At 42.4% G+C, this 18,551-nt stretch overlaps 1 protein-coding gene across 1 annotated transcript in view; it reads right to left on the reverse strand.

Annotated features, from left to right (window-relative positions):
• rab7a (RAB7a, member RAS oncogene family) overlaps nucleotides 1-18,551 on the reverse strand; it is a 53,801-nt gene that overhangs the window by 20,454 nt on the left and 14,796 nt on the right. The window contains exon 2 of the mRNA XM_043707575.2: nucleotides 8,902-8,962. Within this exon, the coding sequence (XP_043563510.1) occupies nucleotides 8,902-8,954 (53 nt within the window). The 5' untranslated portion in view covers nucleotides 8,955-8,962. The remainder of the gene's footprint in view (nucleotides 1-8,901; nucleotides 8,963-18,551) is intronic.

Genomic DNA, 18,551 nt, shown 5'->3' on the forward strand with positions numbered 1-18,551 from the left:
TTTTGGGCCACTGCTGTTTGTCATAAGTGATTTAAAGGACATAGAAGGATGTGCTAGTAAATTTGCAAATGACAAGGTCAGTAGAGTGTGGATAGTACTGAAAGGTTATAAGTTAGAGGGACAGAAACTGCAGAGCTGGGCTGTGGTGGCAAATGGAGTTTAGTGTGGAAAAAAGTGATTCACTTTGGAAGGTGAAACAGGAATACACTGCACTGGGCCAAGTTGTAGAGTCTCAGCAGTGTAGATGAGCAGAGATCTGTGTCCATGTATGTAGATTCCTGAAAGTTGCTGCCCAGGTTGATAGTTAAGGCATATGGGGTGTTAGCTTTCCATTGGAAGAGGGATTGAGTTGACCCCATGAGGTAATGCTATAGCTGTACAAAAAAAACTGGTGCAGCCACATGGAGGTGCAGTCCTAGTCAGTGCATCTAGGAGGGATATGAAAGCTTGGGAAGAGGGTTGGAGATTTACTAGGATCCTGCCTGGTATGGAAGGAAGGTTGAGGAAAAGGGAGGGACTGGAGGCTGTTAGGGAAGGTTAGAGGTGACTTGAGACATGAGGGTTAGATAGGGTAGACAGTGAGCCTTTCCTCAGATGGTGATGGCTAGCACAAGGGGACAGATAGGATGGATGTCAGAGGGAGTTTCTTTACTTAGGGGTGTGGAATACCCTGCCTACAATAGTAGACTTGCCAACTTAAATGCCCTTAAAGCAATTGTTGGATAAGCAGTGAACATTGGATGAAAGTGTAGATTAGATAAGCTTCAGTTTGGCACCACAGATCAGAGCAACATGGAGAGCTGAAGGGCCTGTACTGTGCTGTAATGTTCTGTTCTATAAACACCCATTTACCTGCAATTCATTTTAACTATAAACCTGTACTCAAGCTTTTGTTCAGAACACTCTCCAGGACTATACCATTAAGGTGTACAAGCTTGGCCCTGACTGGCCTTTACTAAAATCCACTACCTCATCCAAATTAAGCTTCATCTATCATTCCTCAGCACACTAGCCCATCTGATCAAGACTGTTGCACCCAGGTAATTTTTGCTATGCACTAGATCTGATTTTGGTGCCATCTGCAAAGTTAACCATAATTCCTTTTACATAGTGATTTGGATATGATTAGTGACAAGAATAGTGGACTCACCTCCAGTCCTTTTACAGCCAGTCACTTCAGACTGGAAGCCTGTCTACCATCTACCTTTGAGCTCGTTCTCTACCCAAAGAGAGAGCTCTCCCTGTATTTGGGTGATCTAATATGCTAACTAGTCTATCATGAACTTTGTTAAATGCCTTACTGACATCCAGAGAGATCACTATTGATCAGTCCTCAATACTTCTACAAAAACCCACAAGTGGAGACATTTCCCATACAAAAAGCCATGTTGACTATTCCTAATCAGTCCTCACTTTTCCAAATCATAATCCTCAATTTCTTCCAACTTCCCTAGTAAGTTGGACACTGGTCTATAGTTACCTGGCTTTTCCTGATCACCTTAAGTTTTTATTGAAAATTGTATTTTGAATTGTTGCAAGTACACAAGTAAACCCAACACCCTCATGTACATGTATATTTTTATATAAAACCATTATTAATAACTCCACTTAGACAAGACACCCATGTTTGCAGTTCCTCCTCCCTGGAAATTGGGCTTGTAAAAAAAACAAACTTAAAACCATTACTTGGGCACATTTATCTGCCACACTATCCCCAAAAAGGGCTGCCATATCTTAAAATTCAGTTTTGTGGTGTACCATACTTGAGAAAGTCCAAGGGATATGCTCCATGACAATCTTGTCAACCTGAGGAGTTTTGGATATCCAAACCGAGATAAACTTACTTTCTGCACAATGGATATGTGTGCATCTGCAGGGAACATACTGGGCAGGCCAAAAGATTAGGTCCTTCTCCACCAACATCCTCTATTGCACCCACTCCAGTATGTTTGAAGCCTACCACAGGCCCAGGGACAACAGGTAAGGAGTGCCTGTACAGACCCTACACTAGTGGTACCTTCAAGTTCCTAGTTTAAATTTTGACAAATGGTCTAGAGGCAGTGGACCCTGTGGAGAATCTTTCAACTGTAAGCCTGGGTCCTATTGCAAATTGAGGAGTTTTTGCAAATATCTTCCCATACCGGAGAGAACTGAACTGAGCGGGCACCTTCCAATTGGTGATATAGTGCTGACAGAACATGTACTTGCACCAAGTACCCTCCTGTCAGATTTAGGCAGTCAAAAGTGTAGTCTTTGAATGAATCCCAAACTTTAGGTTGGGTAGATAGCTTGTCCTTTGATCAGTCAGCATGGAAATACATGCTTGCATCTCCCTCAAGTCACCCATGGAAGACATGCCTAGCTGCCCAATGTTTAAATCCTGAGTTCATCTCTAGTTGAAAACCAGACATACCTACTATAGATGTAAGAGAAGATGTTTTGCCAATATTGCCTTCCCTCTGCCAAATTGCACTCCATGCTTGAGCAGTATTGATAACTACTGGGTTATGGCAATATTCTTCAGTCCTCATTTTGTCCAAAAACAGCAAGCTAATAAGGGCACACCTTGCTTGGGAAGTTGCAAGATATAAACCATAAAGACTGTTGGGGAGGAGTCATGCCCAGGAGCTCCAGATCCTTAACTACTTTGGCTTGCACCTCCTCAAGCCTTAGATTGTTATACCAGGGTAGGATCTCTGAAGTGCCTAATCTTTTTGGAGTCAGATGTTAGGTTCCCAGACCCTTCCCCAATTGCTGTAATGGCTTGAGGTACACTTTCTGGCAAGATGCCAGTATTTGCCTGACCTGTCACCATGCTTGTGTAACCCTTGCTTTGCAAGAGTCTGTTGTCTGTGTGAACACAATTCAATGCAGACTGCAGCACCATAATCCCTGTAGTTTGACCAAGGGCTGGTCAAAGCCAGCCTTCTCAGCTGCCTTCAGCCATGCTTTGAGATGTTGCTGCTCCTACTGGAGGGGGAAGTAGTAACCCTGGCATAGGCTTTGACAGTCTCCCAAAGGACAGATGGGCTACTAACAGAGACTGAGTTATGTCTAGGAATTCCTGAAATTCCCTAGATAATTACTCCAGAGTCATCCTCTAAAGTAAAGGGATGATTTGCCAGTGCCTCAGATCCACTAGCATCCATCTCAAGAGGTAGAGGTACACTGGAACATCAGTGATGGTAATATTACCAATTGTACAAGATGCCACTAAGTCCAGTGTTAACATGGGGTCAAAAACCCAAAATTTGCACAGATGTCACACCAGAGTTGCAACAACAAAATCCCTTCCTAGAGTTGTATATTCCTCAACAGAGATCCATTAATTGTTTAATTTGTAGAGGGGTCTTTGGGCAACCTGTCCATGAGACACAGTCTCCCCTATAAATGACATGTCAGGATTCAAGACTGATTAACTTAGAAAGCACATCTGCCAAAAGTTTGATGGTATGGGCCAGAGGGCAATAAATATTTCAAACCATACCCTTCCATTTGTCAATGCTTTGATCATTACAAAACCTCCTGTCTGAACTAACTTAAATAGAAGATTCCTAACCAATATAATCACTTTCTATAAATGAAAAGTAAATCTGACCAAGCCATTCTGCTGTAGATTCAAGTGCTCTATCATCCAAGGGAGTCTCCTGCAAAGTACTTCTTTCTAGTCATTGAAGAGCAACTCCCTTGATATTCCAGGTACACCATCTAATCAAGTCTTAGCCATAACCTTCTGTAATAGCATTTAGATTAGAGAAGGAACTGGAGCCACAACAATCACTGATCCTTAGTGTCACAAGATCTACGAAGCCAAAAGTCAAAATTATATACACAACCAAAATGCTAATAGGGGAACTCATCCCTCTGCCTAAAGGGCAACCACCTAGCCCCAAAACCCAGCCCATCCTGCTGGGAAAACTGCAACCTGGGTATTTAAGTACTGAACTGGGTATAAATTGCCTGTCAGTAGGCATCTAGCCATTTTCTCCTCCTAGCTAGAGCCACACTGCAAACAAGCAAAAAACTATGGAACAATGAATAAAGTTTTTTTTAAAAAAAGTGGTGAATATCCCACACATCCTTTGTTAGAATTTGAAGGTATACATCAACTGCCAAACATTGGTTTAAACCAGATTACCAATAAAATAGAAAAAAGTCCTAGACTTACTGTTTAAGAACAAAGTGAAGACTGCAGATGCTGAGAGCGAGTCTAGATTAGAGGGGTGCTGGAAAAACAGCAAGTCAGGCAGCACCCAAGGAGCAGGAAAAAGCAGATGTTAAGCCAAAGCCCTTAATCAGGAATGATGTGAAGGGCTTTTGCCCACACAATGTTGATTTTCCTGCTCCTTGGATATTCCTTTTAAAAACCACACACCTAAACACTTTGTATATACTGAAAATTGTACAGATTAGGTTACTTTGTCCACTCTTGCCTTCTCCAAGGTGTCAAAGCAATCCATCTCCATCACAGGTGATCCTAAGCCCTGGCTGATACTTTCATTTGGATCCCAAGCTCCTTCAGTCTTGGATCACCATTTGCTAAGAACTGGAAAAACTCATTAATTAGGGCTTTTGGAATCTTCCCCAGACTCTGGAAGCTTCCAGAATTCTCTCCTTACCTCTATAAAGGAAACTAGAGTGAGGAGGACATTGACCCAAACCTGATCTGTGATGTGACCCAGTGAGCCTTCTTGATCCTCAAGTCTCATTTTAGCCTCAAATCAAGGCATTTCAAGCAACCAGTCCTCATTCTGCCAGCTGCTCACCTTCCTTACCCTCCAGCAGACTGACCCTAGTATTTCTCTCCTGCCCAAGATCATCCACTTGGTAATGCAAATTTTGACTCTACATTTGGATCCCATCCTTGGAGGAACTGGGATCAACTTCCAGCACTGACTGTTCAACCTCATCTGTCCTCTTTCCAGGTCTCCTTGCTGTTCATGCTTCTACAGCATGTTAGAAGAGAGACCAGCTTCTCTGCCTACCAGGCCCTGGTGAAGGAGTTCTGTTGGGTAAGCAATCTAGTCAATCTTGCAAGCTGGGCCATGGGCCAGACATTGGATCTCCATCTCTGGATGGCAAAAATTCTGGTAATTTTTCAGTTTAGAGACTCAGCTTTCAGGAGTCCCAGGATATTGCAATAGTCCAGGTTGGGTGGGTTAGAAATTCATCCCACTTGTGCTGTGGCATGGAGCTCAGCAACATCATCCTTCTCCTAGATGAGGCACCAAGATGGTGGCTCCTTAAGGGTGGTGGGGGGAATCCATGTTAGCCAAATGCCAGTCTTCTCTCACCTTGCCTGTCACTATCAATAATACAAGTGTCAGCAAGGGGCCCAGCAGACTCTTCCCTTGCTTCCTGGAATTTGGGTATATTGGTTCAGGTCCTAGGGATTTATCCACTTAAATGAATCATTGTCTAGCACTACCATAAGTAACATTGAAGAATGCCATTTCCCCACATTAGTCTTCCATATCCTTCTCCACGGTAAGGAGATGTGAAATACTCATTTAGTATTGCCCCATCTGTGGTTCCACATTTGGCCTTGATCTTTAAGAGGCCCTATTCCCTCCTAGTTACCCTGGTCTTTAAGGGTTAAAATCCCTTTGATCCCTCCAAAACCCTATTTGCCATGCTCTTGCCCTTTTTGCCCTGATTTCCAAGTATACCCTTGCTTTTATACTCTTCAGGAAGTCAAAGGGTGCAAATACATTACAACCTTTACTCTTGACCAAAACCTCAGTTTTTTTAGTCTGCATTTGCAAATTACCAGCCTTTCCCTTCATTGAAAGGGATCTACTCAGTCTGGAAGGCTTCCCAATGAGTTAAGATTTGTAGCTCAGGTGGAGATTCTGGATGTAGGTTTGCTCACAGATGGAAGATTTCCAAACATGGTCACCTGACTAGGTAACATCTTCAGTGGGCCTCAGGCAAAGCACTGTTAATAAGTCCTGCTTTCCATATATAAAGATTTCTATTCAAACAGAGAAAGCAGGACTTGTGTTTCATCTGAGGCCCACTGAAGGTGTTATCTAGTAGGGTGACAGTGTCTTGAAGGCTTCCCATTTCCTAGCTGTCCCTGAACTGCAAGGTTCAACTTCTGAATGTTTTTACGATATGGTCAAACCTAGCTTTCTTCCAATTTAGAACTTCAGCTTTTAGATCCAGTCTATCCTTCTGGCTATTTTAAAACTAAGAATTATGCTCACTACTCAATGCTCCCCTTAAAACTCAGTCACCTGCTCTTTAATTCCCACAAGGTAATGTTTTATACTCCAGTGGGTACATCCACATATTGAATCTGAAAACCTTGCACACATTCCTCTTCATCCACACCCTTAACACTATAGCAGTCCCAGTCCATTAAGGGTCCAACAACCCTATTTGTAAGAATAGTGATATGGTTAAGATATTGCTTCTCCATTTCCTGCTAATAGGGTCTATTGTACAATCCCAATACAGTGGTGATGTTTCTGAGATACAAACAACCTGAACCAATTCCTAGGAATAGGCTCCTAGACACAGCTGTAATGTTATCCACTAAAACACCACCCCCTCTTACAAGCTCCATAATAAAACCTTGAAGTTCAACTACTCCATAACTCCTTTGTTTCCAAGTTGGAAACAAGTTTGGGAGAGATAGGTTAACATGTGAATTTCTTAACACTTATGCTCAGATCAACTTGCAGAACGATTATCCAACTACCTTTAAGCCTCAAGTCATGCAGCACAGAAACAGACCCTTCAGTCTAAGTCAAACAATCCTAAACTCAATTAAATGCACTTGCCCACTGCCCATATGCTCTGTCCAAATGGGTAAGTGTTAGTTGTACCCACATCCACCACCCTTAATCTTAGAAAGGTGTTCCTAGTCTTTACCCCTGGATGGGGAATAACTACCATAAGCACTACAACAAAAAAAAAATGGTCAGAGGGGTAGAGTAAACCAGTCAGCCAGCCATATCAAAACGTATAAATAAGGTTTTGATGAGGTTCCACAAGCAAGGTGCCTTAAACTAAGTGACCCAAATACTTAAACTAGTTTATCACCATAAGACGACCAGAACAATTCTCATTAGAGATTTGAAATGCTCATTAACTATAGACTTTGACAGATGATCCAACATAGCAGCCAAGACCCAAAGGAAGGTCAAGGGATGAAAACTTGGTCATGAGCTGTACTCATGTAGATATGGAATGTAGTTTAGATCTTGCAATGTAAGAGAATTGCCAGCAATCTGCTATTTCCCTTCTAGGCTAGAAGCTTTGATAGAGCTTCTATGGAGTGACAGCATTGTAACCCTTTTCTTGATTAAAAAAGTGATTAAGTTGTCCCATATATATCCAAAGTTTGCAGATGACAAGTGAGCAGACAAGTGATAGAGGAACTTCAGTGCAAAGTGAGGGGTGAACATTTGGTAGTAAGACCACCAAAACAAGAGGGTCAATTCTAAGTAGGAGTGGAGGGATACATGGATCATTGAAGATAACAGGACAGGTAGAGAGCAAAAGCCAGCCATGCCTAACTCTTCTTGGATATCTGCCCTCATCTTCCCAAAAGAGTTGTCTTCATCAGGTTGCAATATTGAAAAAGTCTAACAGCAGGTGTTTTAGCTCCAGGAGGCAGCCAGGAAACATCCTGTCAGCAAGCCAGAGAAACTGCTCCTTCCATGACACTGCCCACTTCAATTACTCCATGGCACCATCCACGCCACTGCTAAAATTGCAAAATCAACCCATTCATCTTCACTGTCCAAGGTCTAAAAATCAGACTTCACTTGCATTTTTTTAAATCTAGTCTATTTGCCTTTCAATGGTCTCCTTTACATTAAGAGCAATGCCAACAGGGTGACTGCTTTAGAGAACACCTGCTTGGTTTATAGCAATGATCTGGATTGGTCATTTCAATAAATCATTCAGACTGCAGCTTGTGCCAGGAACACCATTTAGGAATATTATAGTCCAAATCTTAATTCAACAGCTTCTGAACAGTGGCTGTGGTTACCACTATTGCTTCAGTGCCAGTGACCCAGGTTTGACACCAGCCTTGGTGACTGGAGAGTTTGCACAATCTCTCCATGTCTGTGGTTTCCTCCAGGAACTCTGGTTATCACCTGCAATCCAAAGTGGTGGATTTAGGTGAATTGGCCATGTTAAGTTGCCCAGTGTTCAAGGGTGTGTAGGTTAGGTGGATTAGTCAGGGTAAAGTGTACAGTATGGGAAGGGAATGGGTTTGGGTGGGTTACTCAGAGGGTCAGTGTGGGACCAAAAATGGCTTGTTTCCACACTGCATACACTTGTTATTACAGCTTTCCTTCCCCATCTTATTTGCTCAGTAAGAGGAACTGTTTTACACTTTCATACTTAAACATTCCAAGCCCTTTCAGTTCTGAAGAGTCATTGGACTTTAGTTTCTTTCCAGGTCTGGCAAGATCTGAAATTTCTCTTGTATTTGTAAGTTTGAGGGAGCAAGTTCGTGGGCGGCACGGTGGCACAGTGGTTAGCACTGCTGCCTCACAGCGCCAGAGACCCGGGTTCAGTTCCCGCCTCAGTCGACTGACTGTGTGGAGTTTGCACATTCTCCCCGTGTCTGCGTGGGTTTCCTCCGGGTGCTCCGGTTTCCTCCCACAGTCACAAAGATGTGCAGGTCAGGTGAATTGGCCATGCTAAATTGTCCATAGTGTTAGGTAAGGGGTAAATGTAGGGGTATGGGTGGTTTGCGCTTCGGCGGGTCGGTGTGGACTTGTTGGGCCGAAGGGCCTGTTTCCACACTGTAAAGTAATCTAATCTAATCAAGTTTGGAAGCAAACCTTAACTAGGATTTCATACAAGTCATTTGTTAATAAAAAAAGGTAGCTCATCCACAAAGATCTTTTAAAAAAAAGTGATAAAATAACTTACCCTGAATCTCCCAAGATAATGACTTTCAGCAAAACTTTCTTCCTAGATGTCATTTTTGTGGCTGGAAGAGAAAGATTTTGTTAAACATTTGTACAAATTTGCTGTTGACATTAGTTGGTACTTGAGTAATGAGAATGAAACAATATTTACAACTGAAGTGACACTGAATCATCTTTAGTATTTAGCATTAGTAAATGGTTGGAAAAACAAGTCTAAGTACTGGAGACTTGAACACTTTTGGTGCAGAGGTAGGACACTATCTCTGCACTACAGGAGCCACGTTAACTTGTCATTTGACTAAGAGTCTACTGTTATTTTGAAAGACTTAAGATATTCACATTAAGATGCACTTTTCTAGCAGGCAGGACCTGAACCCAGGGTTGTTTCTATTCCACAAAATCCCAAAAGTGATATTTCACAAGGTCATCCTTGTGCAGGAGTGATGACAAATCTGAAGGGCGGCTAATGCCCGAAACGTCGATTCTCCTGTTGCCTAGATGCTGCCTGACCTGCTGCGCTTTTGCAGCAACACATTTCCATCTCTGATCTCCAGCATCTGCAGACCTCACTTTCTCCTGATGAAAAATCTTGTCCTGTTCTAGTTTTAGTACTTGTTTAGTGATTTGACAAATTTACACTAATGGTAAAATATTTTAGTTAGTTTATATGCATATCTAGGACTATGATTCAGAGGCAGGCTTACTATCACTATAAGAGCCCCTTGCTTCCCAAGTTCTTACTTTTTGATAAAGGCAACTGCATTTGCACTATTTTAATGAACACCAAAAAGTGAACGATAAACATTCCAGGAATAACCCAGTTTAATTTACTGAGAAAAGTCAATATGGCATGTGATTCCAGTTGAAGCCCAAATTCTGATTCAATGCTTGGGTGCCAAGAACATGCTTATTACAGGATCCTTCATACCCTGACTTGAGAATATTTTCCAAGTATAACTCCATTTAGACAATTCCTTCGTGTCTTAAATTTGTTTTTCAAAAACCACTCAATGGATAGCCATTTAAAATGCACAATGACTGCTGTGAAGTCAGAACAGTGTTGGACAAAAGCTGAGCAATAGCTTTAAATGGGCTTTCAGTTTGGATTAGTGTATTTGTAGTCTAAATTTTAAGTGATTAGAACTCATTGTGGGATGTGGCCAGCATTTATTGCCCATACCTAATTGGGATGGTGAGCTGCTTTATACCATTGCAGTACACCTGTAGTGCCATTGGAGAGAATTAGCCCACACGGAAGGCCAATTTGCTGCAGGCCAAGCAGGGAGAGTTGAAATGCTCAAAAGAACAATCTGTTAGTACTATGTTTTAATGGTTTAATTGTAAGCACTAGCTTTTGGAGCACTGCTCCTTCATCAGGTGGTTGAAGGAGCGGTGTTCCAAAAGCTATGCTTCAGATTAAACCTGTTGACTATAACCTGGTAGTCTGATTTTTAAACATTGTACACCCCACTCCAACAGTGGCATCTCCAAATCATGTTTTAATGGCTGAGTCAGAAGTCATGACACTAGGTTTAAACTCAGCTTTGAGAACACTGCTTCATTAGAAGCAGTGGAAGAAAGTGCACAATATATAGGTGGAGGCATTAAGATAATTCCAGGTAGTTAAGTGTCAGACAAATAGAGTGCAATAGTTTTGCCATTAAGAATGTTTGCATTACCTGTAAGTTGCAGGACTTAGTCAATTATAGAAACTGCATGATTGCTTTATTCTGAATAAGAGAATTAACCTTGAAGGTGGCAACCCACATTTGAGTGCTCAAGGGGGACAGGATAATCCTTCAAGTTTTTTTTTAAAAACATTGCCATTAGACCTTGTCAAAAAGTGAGCTCATGGTGTCCAAAGCAATTTGGATAACTGGGTCCAGGTGGGCTTAATCTCTAGCCAACTGCACCAAGCCCATAACTAACTCACTCAATGTGCAATATTGCAAAGTTACTCAAATAGTCAGTGAACATTTAATTATTCAGCCCAGCTTCAGACAACTGAACTTGTTAAAGAACAAAAAAGGAGCTAAAAGGGAGCCAATTTCATTAAGTAGCTTTGTATGACCAATAAGCTCTAGACTATGCTCATTTCCCCTCAAAAGGAATGGATGTTCATAAAATGATAAGAGCAAAGGAGGCCATTTGCTAATTTGGCCACACCAAATACTGTTGTCTATTAGTCAGGAATGTGACTAGGCCTGTGCTGACATCTTGCCTTTGTGATTAGTGACATACCTTCATGCAACTTGTTCTAAAGATCTGAATCTATTAGTCTTATTATATCAGGTGCCATCTTGATGTTTACATGTAAATCAGACAAGTTTCCAGATGTTCTCAATCAATTCCCATTACAAAATTAAGTGACAGGTATTTTAAGACACTAGACTAAAACATTGAAAGGTGAAGTTTAGACTTCAGCTTGCCTCAGCTGTATAGGCTTACAGGTTATGAAAAGTAGAACCAATGGGAAATTCTCTTCCCAAGGGGGTGAATATTCTATTTTCAAACTATAGAGTGTATTGAGGAGAAAGTGAGGTCTGCAGATGCTGGAGATCAGAGCTGGAAATGTGTTGCTGGAAAAGCACAGGTGGTCAGGCAGCATCCAGGGAACAGGAGAATTGACATTGACTTCTTCAGGAATGAGGAAAGTTTGTCCAGCAGGCTAAGATAATAGGTAGGGAGGAGGGACTTGGGGGAGAGGTGTTGGAAATGAGATAGGTGGAAAGAGGTCAAGGTGAGGGTGATAGGTCAGACTGGGGTGGGGGCGGAGGTCAGGAAGAAGATTGCAGGTTAGGAAGGCAGTGCTGAATTCGATAGAGTGTATTAAACAGGAATGCATTATGAAATAATTAGGGAAACTCAGTACTGCCAGGATTAGTAAGGATATCCAAGGAACCTTAAATTTGGTGCCCTGAACAAGACAACTTGCACCAAGTTAAACTGGTTAGACAAGTTCATTTGAAATGTAGAAGTAGATTAATGTGCTCTGCTGACCTGCAGGATATTGGATATCCTGCAGCTTGTGTGGGATGCCTTTGCCTTACAGGTAGATTGGCAAGGGATGGTAATGTAGATTCCTTACATTGAGCCATCTGCATGACCAACTATTATTCAGATATAATGGGCAGCAGTGGTTAGCACAGCTGCCTCACAGCAGAGACCCAGGTTAAATTCCCACCTCAGGCAACTGCCTGAGTTTGCACATTCTCCATGTCTGCGTGGGTTTCCTCCCAGTCTGAAGTGGGCAGGTTAGGTGTGAATTGACCATGCTAAATTGCCTGTAATGTTAAGTGTAGGGGAATGGGTTGCTCTTTGGAGGGTCAGTGTAGACTTGGGCTGAAGGGCCTGCTTCCACACTAATCTACACACTTGCATCATCTGGAGACATTGCAGTTGGAATGTTGACTACTACTGTAGTTAAAAACAATTCAGATTTTGCCATGGAGATTTATATTATATTGTTTCTGGAAATGTGGTCACAGTATTGTCTTGAGGGGTAAGTGACTAAGGGCTAAGATTGTATAAAAGGGCCTGTTCCCTTGTTCAGAGACCTCTTTACATGCTTCAAGCATGAAGAGCCTAAACAGTTTCTCCAAAGTTTATACTGTATTTGCTTAGAAATTTGGCTGTTCATAGAACTGGTGTATTGCAGTTAGATCATGTAAGCACCTCTAGAAGACCTTAGAGGTTACAAAATCTGAAGGGCATGGATAGGATAAATACAGTCTTTTGCAGGGGGAAAAAAAAAAATGGAGGCTAGAACTAGAAGTCATAGGTTTAGGTTGAGGGCAAAGATATAAACAAAGACCTAAGCAGCACCTCAGAGGGTGGCACATGTATGGAATGAACTGCCAGAGGAAGTGGGGGAGGCAAGTACAATTGCAACATTTAAAAAGGCATCTGGTTGGGTATAGGAATAAGAAATATTTAGGAGGGATATGGGCCAAGTGCTGGCAGGTGGGATTAGATGGTCAGCATGGACAAGTTGGACTGAAGGGTCTGTTTCTATGCTAGACATTACTGAAAACCACCCCCATAAAAACTTTACTGCCTCAGCACCAGGAATGAGGTTGGATTCCAGCTTTGGGTGACTAGAGTTTAAAATATTGCTGTCTGCATTGCTTTCCCCAATCTGGGCAAGTGTACTGGCCTTGCTAAAAATTGTGTTGTAGTGTCCAGTTAGGAGGGCTAGCCATGGTAAGTGGGGGTTGGATCAGAGACTTGATTGGCCAAACAGCCTCTCTCTGCATTATACAAATTCAATGGCGTCAAGCGATAAAGAGAACAAAAAGACTTACTGCCCAGGAACAGGCCCTTTCAGCCCTCCAAGCTGGAGCCGATTCAAATGTACTGTCTAAACCCAGTCAGTTCCTATGTGCTTGTATCTCTGCTCCCCACCTACTCCTGAATTTATCCAGACATCTTAAAATGAATCTATTGTGCCTGCCACTACCACCTCTGCTGACAGTGCTCCAAGCACCCACCACCCTCTGAAGTACTTGCTGCATGTATCCCCCTTAAACTTTCCACCTCTCCTTGAAAGAACTTGTTATTGAATCCTTCACCCCAGGAAAAGGATGTCTCTATCCACCTTGTCTATACCCTTCATGATTTTGTAAACCTCCATTAGGTTCCCCCCCCCCCCCCCAATCTTTTTTCTAAGGAAAATAAGCCTAATCTACTCAACCTTTCATAGATAGCACCCTCCATACCAGGCAACATTCTTGTAACCTTGTGGCCCAAAGTGTCCACATCCTTTTGGTAATATGGTGACCAGAAGCATACACAGTACTCTAAATGCAGCCAAACCAATGTCTTGTACAAGTGTTATGGAGATGCTGGTGTTGGACTGGGCTTTGTACAATGTTAAAATGACTTGCCAGCTCATATTCCATACCTCATCCAAAGGCAAGCATACCATATGTCTTCTTGACCACTATCCACCTGTGCAGGAACCTTCAGGGTACAGTGGACCTGCACTCCCAGATCTCTGCCCAACTTTTCCCCAAGGCTCTTCTGTTCACTGTATAATTTGCTCTAGAATTAGTCTTGCCTAAATGCATCACCTCACATTTGTCTGGATTGAAAACCATCTGCCACTTCTCTGCCCAACTCTCCAGTCTATCTATATTCTCCTGTACTGACAATCCATTGTTTTCTGCTACTCCAATCTTACTGTCATCTGCAAACTTGATCACAAGTGATCTGGAAGGCACTTATGCATATCACAACTTTCTCCATTGAAAAACTCCCAACTACTTCTGTCTCCTGTTGCTCAGGCAGTTCTTTATCCACCTAGCTAGAACACCCTGCACACCATGTGACTTCACTTTCTCCATTAGTCTATCACAGGGAACCTTACCAAACACCTTACTAAAGTCCATGTATAGAACAGCCCTTCAACTTGGTCACTTCCTCAAACTATTAAGTTGGTAAGGCATGATCTCCCCCACACAAAACTTTGTTTATCACTGATCAGCCCATTCTTTTCTAAAGAAGAGTGATTTTATCACTCAACTTATCCAGCAACTTTCCTACCAATAACATCATGCTCACTGGTCTGTAGTTACCCAGAATATCCCTACCACAGGGGGACAACATGAGCAACCCTCCAGTCCTCTGGCACCTCATCTGTGTTTAAGGATGCCACAATCAGAGCCTCAGCTATTCCCTAACCTCCCTCAGCAACCTGGGATAGATCCCATCCAGTCCTGGGGATTTGTTCACCTTAACCTCTAGCCTACCCAACATATCTTCCCTACTTACACCAAGTGTGATCCAGACTAAACATTCATGTTCCTCTCAGTGAGCATTGATGCAGAATCTCATTCTCAGGTTTGACAGCCTTCCTGAAGGAATCCTTTAATGGACCAACCCATTGTCTAGTTACCCATTTTATTAAGCAAGTGCTTTGCTATTCTCCTTAATTCTGCTTGCTAAAAGCTATTTCATGACCCCTTTAGCCCACTTGATCCCTCATTTAAGACTGCCTACTCTTAAATGAGTAGGGCTTGTTTGGTTCTTAGCTGCAGATCTGGCTCAGTTTTCAATTTTAAAAATTTGTCAGTTCTGTAAAGCAATTCAGCCAACCCTAACCTGCACTGGCCTTGCAAGGCTATTTCCTTCAGGTTTGTCTTTGCTCTTTACTTCCACAATACCCTACACATTCAAGTCTTACCTTTAGTACATAAAGCCATCCTTACTGTCTTGTCCAAAGACTAGCTCAATTAGGCAACAGTTGGTCAACCTTAAGCTCAATCATATATATCTTGCAGGGATTTACTCAGTGTAAATGAGCAGAAATCTTGGTGTCTAAGAACCTTACCATTAGCCCAGTACTGCATTCCTCCTTCCAAAAAAGGAGAAAACAACTCACTTTTCTGCATTAAGCTCCATTTGCCACCTCAGACCAGCTCTGCAGCTTATGTCCCTCTAACATGCAACATCCTTCAGCACTATCCACAACTGAGTGTCATCAGCAAATTTACTAATCATCCTGCTATACCCTCTAGGTGAGTCATTTATGACATTAAGTAACAGTGGCCCCAAAACAGAGCCTTGTGGTACAATAGTAACTGAACTCTACGGCAAACATTTCCAACTCATTTTTGATGCAAACTAAAATCTGTGCAATAGTCTACTGTGGGAACCTTCACTGCTTTAAGGAAATTTTGGACCCTAAACTCAGGAAGGACATACTGACACCAGAGCATGTCTAGCAGAGATTCATATGGATGATCCCTGGAATGTTAGGCCTAACATACAATGAATGGCCAATGATCCTGGAATTATATTCAATAGCGTTTAGAAGGTTGAAGGGAGATCTAAGAAACTTGGAAAATGCATGGCTTAGAAAGGGTGGCTGCTGGGAATGTTAGTCAAAGAGACTAGAGCCAGTGACAGGCTTAGGATTAGAGGGGTCAATTTAGAACAGCAAGGAGACATTTCTTCAGCCAGAGTGAAGGGCCTGTGGAATTTGTTGCCACAGTGCAGTAGCAGCTGGGACTTTAAGTGTCTTCAAGACAGATTGATAAATTCTTGACCAAGGATCTAAGGGCTATGGGGAGAGGGTGGGTAAGGGGTTAAAATACCCAGCCATGATTGAATGTTAAAGTGGGCTCAATGGCCTTATGGAAATTTATACCCCACAACTGCTTTACCCTCATCCACCTGTTTGGTCACCTTCTCAAAAAAAAAAACCAAGGTTGAGGCATGACCTACCCTTCACAAAATGGTTGACTATTCCTAATCAACTTATTCCTCTAGATGGAAATAAATCCTCAAAAAGCTTTTCAACACTGCTCAATTGAAAGCAGGCTCACTGGGTCTATGATTACCAGGGTTGTCTCTACTCCCTTTGAGATAATATTTACTATCCTCTAGTCTTCTGGCAATATTCCTGCCACCAACAAAGATTAAAGCCAAACTCTACAATCTCCTCACTGGCTTCTGAGAGAATCCTAGGATAAATCCCATCCAGCCCAGGGAACTTAGCAATTCTGTAAAGTGTGATAACATCTCCATGCCCTCAACTCTAGTCATTTCCTGGTGAACCTTAATGCTGTCTAGTCTAGTCAACTCAGTATTCAACATTACTTTGTCAGTATTCACACTGGAGATATTTAGTACTTTCCCTGACTCCACAACTTTCCACTGGTCATAACCTTGAGATTTATTCCTGACAAATATAGAAAGCCTTAGGATCAGGAATAAACCTATCTGCCAACTTCTCATGGCCCTTCCTGGTTTAATGTTAAAGATTAAATTGGGCCATCTCCCTGTAATATTAAAGAAGGAGAAACGGTCTTTGGGAAGAGTGATATTCATGCAGGAATGTGGATGACTCACTTCATTTGGCCAGCCATTTATCACTACTCCTGCCATGAAATTAAACTCAATCCAATAGTTTGGATGACAATTCCCCAGGATTAGGTATTTATATTGAAGTGACCTCATCCTACTACTACCTGGGATAACATGTTATGGGGGAGTGGCCAGAGTATCTGAGCATTACCAACTGACCTGAAAGATGTGTTTCCTTTGTTCAGGATATCATTTGACTTGATGTTGCCCACCTGCAAGGAGGGTCAAAGAGGGAAGTCACCCTGCTTGCACCAGCTTTAATAAACCTTAACTGTTAGTAGAAATTGGTGTGTGAATTGCATTGTGAGAAACCTTAGAAAAACCTAACTGGCTCTTAAGGTCCTTCCTGGCTAGCCTATATGGCAAGCAGGTAAAAATAATGACTGCAGATGCTGGAAACCAGATTCTGGAGTAGAGCGGTGCTGAAAAAGCACAGCAGTTCAGACATATCTGAGGAACAGTGAAATAGATGTTTCAGGCAAAAGTCCTTCATCAGGAATACCTCAATCAACCTAGTGAGCCTTCACATCTCATCCTAACAAGCCTTCAGCTTAGAAAAGCTGCTTTAAACCACATCCTCCTTGCCTAAAAAAAGGACATACTTAAGGACATGTAGTTCCTTGAACAATACCCATATTTCAATTGTGCCCATCCCCTGCAGTTTTTCCCCCATCCTACACAGTCTTGCCTAATTGTTTCATTTCCCTAGCATTATATATCTATCCACTGCTAGAGGAAACAATGGAATTATGGCCACTATTAAAGTGACCACCTACCTTCAAATTTAACACTTGATCAGGTTCATTACCCAGTACCAAATCAGTGGCCTCTCCCCTTGTTGATTTGTCTACATACTGTCAGGAATCGATCCTGCACATGGGGCAGTTTTGTCCTATCTAAAAACACGAATATTTCTAGTCAACTTGGAAAGTTAGTCCTGTAACTACTGTTAGCCTTGCTCCTATCCAGAATTTGCAACCCTTTTCTCTGCATTTCTGGAACTATTTGGAGGCCTATAGAAAACCCCAACAGGGTAACCTCTCCTTTCCTGTTTCTAACCTCAAGTCTTCAAAATGTCCCTATGGTAATTCAGTCCTTGACTAAATGCCACACCTCCATTACCATCTTCTGTTCTTACAGAAGCTAAATCCCAGAACCTGCAACCACCATTCCTGTCCATGTCTCTGAAAGGGAGACAGAGTCCCAGGTACCCATGCTGCAAGCTGACCCACTTATTCCAGGTGCTCCTGGTTGAAGTAGACACTTCAAACCACATTCTGCTTGCCAGTGAACTCCTGCATCCTTGACCTCACTACTGAACCTCCTGGACATGACCTACAATTTGGGTTGCCATGCCAAATTAGTTTAGACCCTCTTGAAGAGCCTCAGCAAGTTTCCCTGTCAGGATATGGAGATCCCTCTGGTTCAGCTGTACAGCATTTGGTTTATAAAAAGTCCACATACCCCAGAATGAGCCCCAATTATCTGAAGCCCTCCCTCCTGCACCATCCTGTAGCCAGGTGTTCAACTCTTCTCCCTATTCCTTGCCTCACTAGCAAGTGGGGATTAGAGTGGTGCTGGAAAAGCACAGGTCAGGCAACATCTGAAGAGCAGGAAAAAACCTCAACATTTGGGCAAAAGCCACTAGCACAGGCAAAGCAGAGATAACTGTTCCAACACTAAGCTGCAACCAGAGCTCTGAATTTCTGCCTTTAGTCCCCATCCCTTTTCCTACCTAGGAAATTAGTACCTAGGTGGACCATGACTGGGGGCTGCTCCCCC

Source organism: Chiloscyllium plagiosum, unplaced genomic scaffold (assembly GCF_037043375.1).
Source record: "Chiloscyllium plagiosum isolate Xiang-an unplaced genomic scaffold, Cpla_swu_hap1 HiC_scaffold_14, whole genome shotgun sequence".
Lineage (NCBI taxonomy): Eukaryota > Metazoa > Chordata > Chondrichthyes > Orectolobiformes > Hemiscylliidae > Chiloscyllium > Chiloscyllium plagiosum.